Genomic DNA, 9,348 nt, shown 5'->3' with positions numbered 1-9,348 from the left:
GAATAACACGTGTTTTGGTCGTTGTTCATGGGAACCTTTGTATCTGCTAAAACTCTTATCTGTTGGGATTTATGAGGGTTGTCTCGTAACTCTTGGATGGACATGTGTTTTAATTGCTTATTGCTGACATACTTGGTCAATATTATATGATAAAGTTAAATAGATTAATTTACGTTGATTGTTATATAAATTAAATCGTTGTCTTCTCTCGTTAATTTGATTGTTCCTTTCCTTTTCTCTTTACAATAAAATTGGTGGGTCAATTTGGTCCACCACATACCCTACCTGTTACAACAATTAAGAAACTTCAGGAGTTGAGAACTTTCACAGAAAATTTTATAGGTTTTATTTCGATTATATCTGGGGCAATTGGATTTCTCTGTGGATATTTCTTAAGAAAAGTTGAGGAGACTGTAAAATGTACTGCTTGTCTGGTACCTTTAACCAATTATTTTGAGTCAAGAACAAGTCCCCTCTTGGAATTAATTTATAACCAAGACAGTGGAAATCTCAAATATCCATCTGAAAAGTTTATTGCGTTAATTGAGAATGTCATAGAAGTGATTTTGGAAATAATATTCAGTGTGCCTATGCAAGATGTAGACTACATTTTGCAAACAAAAATTGTTTCATATTTAAATGAAAATCCCATATTCTCCTGCGAGAAACATTGCAGTGTCGGCAGCATTATCGTTGGAAAGTTGATACCTCCACTATTGACAAATTTTTGCAATCTCCACACACAAAGTGGTAATACAGGTGATTCACGAGGAATAACGAGCCTGACCAAATTTTCGATGCAACCAACATTACAGTGGTATAGGGAATATTAATACAGATCGATGCAGAATTAAATTCTCTTCCATTTTGTAAAATAAGAATTGGGGTATTTCATTTAGAAAATTTGAGTTATGGGTATTTGAATTATTACAAAAGTAACCTTAAAATTTTAGAGTTTATTAAATAAAACACCGGAAGAAAGATCTAAACTTTCTCGTTCAAGCGCCAAAAAAAACGAATTCAAAATTTAAAAAAATGGCAGAGTTACCGATTTTTAAAATGGAAGGTGCAGGTCCAAAAATTTTTAAAAAACTCCAAATATTTCAAAAACGGCTAAATTTAAGTATAGGGAAAGCTGATGAAAACTCCCTTAAAATGACCCGAACAAATTGAACTATAATAGGTACTCTTAAAACTAATTTTCAGATTTAATTGTATTTCATATAAGTTCCAATGCATTCTGCCACTATTGCGAATTGGTACCATGTTGACACCAGCTTTTATACGCGTAAGTATACGCGCTATTAGACGTGACGTCACAGACGCGACTGTACTGAAACTAAATATACAGTGTTGCCAGTTGTGATATTATAGTACCAAATTGATACTAGTTTTTTTTTTACTAGATATTTATATTGACTTGTAAACAAATAATAATCTATATTCTCAGCCAAATACACAGTGTGTGAATGTTGATACTTTTTATTTTGTTTTGGTACGACCTACCCACTCTGTCGTTTGCAACATTCTGGCAACTCTGTAAATATACTTTAAAGTACACATTACACAAAAAGTGAGGTTAGAACAGATTAACTTACAGAATTGTTGACTACGTTTGTTAAAACCATTACGAAACGACACAGATTTTTTCATAGCAACTATTTCCTTGGAAACATAATCTCCCTATACGTCCAGGATTCAAGAAATAAACTTTTTTTACGTCCATACGAAAAGCATTGGTAACAAAGTATGTTTATTAGTGTAGCTTCAAAGGTACAGTCACGTACCTCACTGACGTCACACTAATAGCGCGTATTGGCCAAGCGCAGTCCATTAGTTGGATGTCAATGATTTTTAGTGCGCAGTTTTAGCAAGCTTTCATACAAGAAATTAAAACAGGTTCTATTTTCTTGCATCCAAGCTAACAAAAGTTGCGCGCGCAATTTCAGTACTGAAATTAGTCTCGTGTCAGACAGCTCTTACTTCGAAACCCCCATGGTTTCTGGCTGTTGAATGTCTGATGCTTTCCTGGAACTGTTTCTCCTCTTGCATTGGAATTTAGTAATAATTGTTAATTCACTTGATTTTACTTGATATTACTTGATAGATTATTTATCTCAGAAGTTAGTTATTCATTGGACTCCGCTAGTAGAATTTGAATGGATTGTTCGCTCATATTAAACATTATTTGACTTAGTTAGTAGGATTTGAATTAAGTTGATCGTTCGCTTTAAACTATTACTTTATTTAGTTAATCAATAGCTCCATTAATTCGGGATAAGTAAAATTAGGTATGAACTAAGAAGTATAATGTTTCATCTTTTATTTTATTTTATAATATTGTTTAAGATTTAATTTGTTTAATAAACTGTTATTGTTATTTTGAATACTTGGATTTCTGACTGCTTAAATCCTTCATCTTTCCCAAACTGATTGGCTCCACAAAATAACGCTGGAGAACCTACCTCAAATAAATTTATTCTTTTTGTGGCGCAACCCGCTCGGACCGCAAAAGAGTACAACTTTTATCAAAAGAGTTAATCACCCACCACAGATGAATTGGCGCAGTCAGTAGGACTAAAATTACGTTTGGGAATGATAAGTTCAAATAACGATGTGTTGTGGTCAGGGTAAAATTTAGATGTTTTCGTACGAGTACTGTTCGCTGACTTTCGGATAATAACTCTTTAGTTTTACTGTAACATTACCGACTAGTGACACACCAGGTTATAAAAGAAATTAAGACATAAATCGCAGACATTTGTTAAAGCACATAAAATCGACATAAAGTAAATTAAAAATAACAGCGTGTGCATAAGAAAATAGTGGAGGAGTGTCTTAGGGCCAAAAACGCAATTGCGATAGGATAAATTAACAAATGAGGGTGTAAACGAGATAACAATTCACAGAGGGTCAAAAGAGGTTATCACCCGCCACAGCTTAACAGTCTACAAACTTACTGAAAATCATTGTTGAAATGCTTCCGGAAACACAGCATGTGGATTTTTCTCTGTTCAAATACGAGTGTGTCAGTTATAATGACTACAACTTCTCTGATGCATCTAGTCTCATCTTAAAAAATCAAGAATAGCTTCTTCATTTGCAACTATGCGCGCCGTTCTGGAAACACCTCTAATTTCTTTTCGGTCTGGTAGGACTTGGCTGCTCCTGCACCCTGGCAATGGTCCTCAATATGACGTTATAGTATGGGTGATTTCTGTCAGGAAAACATTCGCCTCCCTGGCGATACGATAACACTTTTCAAAAATGGTTATCATTTCCAAATAATCAGCGGCTCATTACTTGGTTAAAACTTAGAAAAAATATTCGAAAATAGCGTGTTATGTCAACACATGACAGGAAATTAATAAATGTCAAAATTATAATAAACCAGCAATTTTTTTAAAGTTTGGGGCAAATTGGTATCATTTTTGTAACCTAGCAACGGATACAATTTTTCAATCACATTTTGAAGTGTCTTTCTGGGATTGGTAGATTTAAAGGTTTAATACTTTTTTATGCAAACAAAGGTTACTTCTTCGGCTGCACTCTTTGGTGACCTATTGCCGCCGGCACTTGACATTTTTTTCTGGGGTGCGAGGTCTGGCGCAACCTGTATAATAAAGACATTCTCAGATACCACTATGCGTTAATTGATGTACAGTTTAAAATTTTTCAAAGTTATAATTATAAAAATATAAAAATCTGTGATAGCTTTGACAGTTTTTATAATTTGGAGTTTTACGGTGTACCTTCAGCCCCAGCATTTTTGTAGCATTTTTCAAATATCATGACCATGTTGGTTTTTCGTCGTTTGAGAATATTTCGATTTAAAGAGAAAAATAGCAAAAAGTGGATGACACTGTCTTTAATGAATTGGCATATTAAGAAATGCTTTGATTTAAATTTATAATCCAAATTTTTGAAACGCAAGAAGAGCCAGATAACTTGTCGAATGTATTTTGGCATGCATCTGAAAATCGGTTAGCGTCGTTATTATAAATGACCCTATAAACAACATGATTATTTTTTACAATTTTTTTTTCTTGAAAATCTTGAAAAACACATTTTATTGCTTTCTAATTCTTCTCCCATAACTATTTAGATAAAATAAAACAAATCTTTTTATTGATATAAGTATCTACGTGTAATGTGTGGAAATTGGTTTTAGGTTATAGCCCAAGTTAAAAGGAAATGGCGTACCATTATGTTCCGACCGAGGGCAAATTCGTGCACAGTCACCACCGTATCGGTACGTAAGGTATAACTAACATATACTTAATTTTTTTTTTCTATTTTGCATTTAGAATAAGTCTATTGAAGCACTCAAATGACGTCATTTGAGTGCTTTAATAAGTCGTTGGCTTTAATTTAATTTTAGTGACGGATTTTCTTCACTATTCATTTTCAAATGTGAAAATAAGAATTATTTTTATTTTTCACAGCCGCCTAAAACTATTCTAAATAAATTCCCTAGATTTAAAATTTTTGTCTTTTAATTCATAAAATAATATAAAGCGACAAAGTAGAAAAAACTGTATAAAACACTCGTTGCTCGTTTCGGAATTTCAAATTCGTGTTTCTGCGTTTTGTATTTTAATATACTATTACAAAACATAACAGTATTGGAAAACCGTTAATTTTTTTTGTTGGACATATTAAATAGGTACTCATTAAGTCATTATCTTCAAAACATATATGTTTTATATTTGTTTTAAAATGAAATGTAGACTAATATAATTTGCTATAATAAGGTAATTTGTGACAAAGATGAACGTTTAGTTTGCCAAACGGAGTGAGCGGGCAAGCGCCTCCGGTCGCCAGACCTTCGTCATTTTTCTATTTTGCCGCTTTATATCATTTTATAAATAGAAAGACAAATGTTCTATTTCGGTGTTAGAATAAGTCTATTCCTGCACCCAAATGACGTCATTTGAGTGCTGGAATAAGTCGTTGGCGTTAATTTAATTTTAGTGACGGACTTCCTTTATAATTTATTTTCAAATGTGAAAATAAGAATTCTTTTTATTTTTTACAGCCCCCTAAAATTATTCCACATAAATGTTGCCAACCGTCGCAAAATTCTCTAGAAAAAAAGTAAAACTTTCGGTTTTTAATTTATAAAAAAAAAGTGGCAAAATAGAAAAGATAGTATAAAGCACTTGTTGCGGAAGGTTCTTCAAGCACTCATTTGTTCCTCAATTCGCCGCTACGCGGCTCGTTTCGGAATTTCAAATTTATGCTTGAATAAACCTTGTACTTTAATATACTATTTTAAATTTAGGGAATTTTACGACAGTTGGTGACATTTATGTGGAATAATTTTAGGCGGCTGTGAAAAATAAAAATAATTTTTATTTTCACATTAGAAAATGAGTAGTGAAGAAGGTCCGTCACTAAAATTAAATTAACACCAACAGCTTATTAAAGCACTTAAATGACGTCATATGGGTGCTTTAATAGACTTATTCTAAACGCAGAATAGAAAATAGTATATTAAAGTACAAGTTGCAGATGGTATCTATTCAATCACAAATTATAAATTTCGAAACGAGCCGCGTAGCGGCGAGTGAGTGCATGAAGAACCTTCTGCAACAAGTGCGTTATACTATTTTTTCTATTTTGCTGCTTTATATCATTTTATAAGTTAAAAAAAAATAATTTGTTTTTCTGGAGAATTTTGCGACGGTTGGCGACATTTATGTGAAATAATTTTAGGCGGCTGTAAAAAATAAAAATAATACCTGTCCATTTACGATCTTTTATGAGAATTGGAAAAATGTGAATTTACACAATAAAATTATCAAAGGTTGTTTGTGAATCGTTTTCGTAGAGACTGTTACTAGTTTACGTTGTTAAGCACATTTTTTCACGTTATAATCGGTCCTGATATTTCACTATTTCTTGTTACCTAGACAACTTTAAAATTCAGCATACTATAAAGGCCAAATTACGCACGCTGCAGCGTGTTTTAGTTTAGGATTATGATATAATAAAAAAATTGTTATAACATCTAATAAAACCCGCTCCAAGTAATTATCTCTTTGAAAGCAGCAAACGTTATCAATTACGAAGTTTCTTTAGTGGCAATTATTTTCTGTGGTCATATTTCAGTTCGTTCGCTCATCGTATCCTGCAAATGGAGAGGAAAAGGTATGACTGGGCGCTATTGGCCGTCGAGCCTCGAACTGGATGGCTGCCAGAAGAGCTTCAACTGTAATCGTCCGCAATATAGGCGAAACAACTGCTCAGTGTGTTTGAAAATGATGATAGTGGGTTCAATAGTACTAGAAAGTTAGGTTTTGGTACTGTTTACTATGAATGTAAAATGTGGTTGTAGAAGAATATAAATGTTTGTAAAATTTGTAATTATTTCTTTTTCTACACCCATAACACAGGGCGACAAAAAAAGTCATGTCGTGACAACTTGACAAATTTTATATCATTTTGTTCGTCTCAGTGAGACAAATCAAATGCACTAAAAAAATTTCAAAAAGTCCAAAAGTAATAGTAAGTCGTCAAGAATGCATCAGCTTGTTTCATCATTGGCATTGCGAACACTAGCACGCAATGAACTTATTTGACACATAAACGTAATATACAGAGTGTCCCACCTAAAAATTTTTTGTCTAATATCTCTGTTATTTGCCACGGATTTTTATGGGGTTTAAATTGGAGATAACTTGAAAGGTGGCATTTTTCTCTGGGGCGCGAGTTCTGGCGCACCCTATATACCTAAACGAATTCAAAGATCGAATATAGAAATTTTTAATTAGGAGTTCCTAAGGTGTAGGATAAAAAAATGTTTAATATTAATTTTTTTATGGTCTGAATTTTTTAAAGTAAATTTTCTCAAAAACGGTAAGTTGTATCGAAACAACCCAAGAGACCTCTTTTTTGTGAAAAACTATGGAATTTAGAATTTTTTTGCTGAAGGTGGCAACAAACTACAGCCAAAATAGTATTTTTTATACTGTGATGATTCGGTTTGAATTCAAACTTAGGGCCAGTGGACCACGCCGGAAATGTTGGCAGCCCTAGGCAGGGACCGGATAGGAAGAAATCGCCATCTTGAATCCAGGATTCGACTTTCGTACTTCGAAGCGTGCAGTCGCTTTGTTTTGCTAATTTGTTTATATTAAATTTGATAATAAATCAAATGTTGTAAACATTGTCTAATTTATATCCCTGTACGAATGAGTCACAAATTTGTACACCAAAGTGTAAAATAAACCTTTGTTACCACAGTTTGGACCGAACCCACCTCAATGTGTTTTTCTCACCGCCGAAATCACTTTCCCATGTGGGGAAAGAGATTTCGGCGGTGAGAAAAACCGCCTCGAAAGGTAATGTACAAATCTAAACTTTGAAACAATTGGATTCTAACCCCAATTCACGATGCTCGTCATTTTGAAAGTCCTGGAAACTTACGTTAAGACTCCAGACCCCCTGAAAGCTGGCGTATACCTATTACATCTACATTTATTTCAATGTTTTTGGCCGCAAATTTAGAATTGAAGAGTTTCTTCATGTTTGTAGCGTTTCTTTAAAGGTAAATAGAGACCAGGATAATAATCCCGCTTTAAATAAATTAATAGATATTTTTTTATTGAATAAATTGTGAAAATCTTAATTATTAAGATTTTTCGATAACGGTATACCATACTAAATTAAAAAAATATATTTTATAAGTACTTTAAAAATACAGATCCCTGTTATAATGCGAATTTTGTAACTGATTTTGTTTCTTTTATATAAAGCAAAAATTAAATTGAAAGTAGGCAACTTATGATACACGTAAGTTTAAGGTCGACTGTACCTGGAGCATGATCATTTTATCATGATCGTTTTATTGCGTTTCTTCCAGGCAAAGATATGCATCTGCACCCCTCAAGAAGAGAATTGTTAGTTTTTTCAAAACTTCATTTTTTTAATTATACATCTACTTAAAAATAAATGAAAAAAATAGATACCTAGGTTTAATATAAAAGCACTGAGCCTAATACGTAAATTTTAGGTCTTTGTGGTAAGACACATATTATGTTTAACGTTATTGTGTTATGTGTATTACAAAAAGTTAAAAAAAAATAAAAAAACAAAAAATAATTTGCCCAGCAAGAACCACGAGGAGGTTTAGAGCATTCTTGCCGGGAAAGGGAAAGGATGGTATCAGAAATGATTTATTAAGGAACGAAGAAAAAGAAATTATCGGTAAAAATATATTGGGCTATTGCAAAAGGTCGTGACTGATTTCATTTGGATCAGTTTGTGAAATAAGAGTGAAAGCAAAAAAGAAAAGTAATGAAGACAAATTTTGGGATACAAAATAAAAAAACATTTTCAGAGACAAAAAATACTAAATAAAGTACTAATTTTTTGACAATTACTTATTATCGTTTATTACTGTCGATTTGTGACTTGTACTCTCCAATCTAGTGACCGGAAAGCAAGGTACTCTCCGATTTAGCGACCGGAAAGCAGGAAACTTGTAGAGCTGAATTATTTATTTATTTATTTAGCACTTAGCACAGTAACAAATGGAATAAAAAACACTACAGTTATTATTATAAAATACATTAGTTTTGAATTAATTCTGTATTAAAATCGAGCAATATTGGATTGAAAATTGCTCAAATTGCTTTATTGTGGAAGAAAACTCTTATTGAAGTCAGTATTTAATTAATTTGGTTGAAATACTTTGATTCAGGTTGATTCCTAACCTCAAATTGAGCCAAATTGATTGAAATTATCAGAAATTGCTTTATTTCAAACTAAAATTAAGATTGAAGCAATTATATTTATAAAATACATTAATTTCGAATTATTTCTGTATTAAAATCGATCACAATTGAATTGAAAGTAACTCAAATTGCTTTATTTTGGAAGAAAACTCCTATTGAAGGCAGTATTTTGTTGAAATACTTTGTTATAGGTTGATTCCCAAATTAAAATTGAGCAAAATTAATTGAACATATCACAAATTGATTTATTTTAGCCTAAAATTAAGGTTGAAGCAATTATATTTATAAAATACATTAATTTCTAATTAATTATTTATTAAAATCAAGCAAAATTGGAATGAAAATTGCTCAAATTGCTTTATTACAGAAGAAAACTCTTATTAGAGCCAGTATTTTGTTGAAATACTTTGATTTAGGTTGATTCCCAACTTAAAATCGAGCCAAATCGATTGAACATATTATAAATTGCCTTATTTCAGCCTAAAATTATGATTGAAGCAATTATATTTACAAAATACATTAATTTCGAATTACTTCTATATTTAAATAGAGCAAAATTGTATTGAAAATAGCTCAAATTGCTTTATTTTGAAAGAAAACTCTTATT

At 32.0% G+C, this 9,348-nt stretch overlaps 1 protein-coding gene across 2 annotated transcripts in view; it reads left to right on the top strand.

Annotated features, from left to right (window-relative positions):
* LOC123012145 (calcitonin gene-related peptide type 1 receptor) overlaps positions 1-6,355 on the top strand; it is a 159,825-nt gene extending 153,470 nt beyond the window's left edge. The window contains exons 11-12 of one of the 2 annotated variants that reach the window (XM_044409974.1): positions 4,172-4,252; positions 6,115-6,355. In XM_044409974.1, the coding sequence (XP_044265909.1) occupies positions 4,172-4,252; positions 6,115-6,159 (126 nt within the window). In that variant the 3' untranslated portion in view covers positions 6,160-6,355. Of the gene's footprint in view, positions 1-4,171; positions 4,262-6,114 lie in introns of both variants that reach the window. The other variant, XM_044409967.1, reaches the window with a different exon arrangement.
* Positions 6,356-9,348: the final 2,993 nt, after the last annotated feature.

The sequence above is a fragment of the Tribolium madens genome, unplaced genomic scaffold (genome assembly GCF_015345945.1).
Source record: "Tribolium madens isolate multiple individuals breed KSU strain unplaced genomic scaffold, Tmad_KSU_1.1 Scaffold_19;HRSCAF=116;Tcas5.2_LG9, whole genome shotgun sequence".
In the NCBI taxonomy this organism is placed as follows: Eukaryota; Metazoa; Arthropoda; class Insecta; order Coleoptera; family Tenebrionidae; genus Tribolium; species Tribolium madens.
Note: the sequence above shows the minus strand (reverse complement) of the source record. Positions and strands in the feature narration are given on the sequence as shown.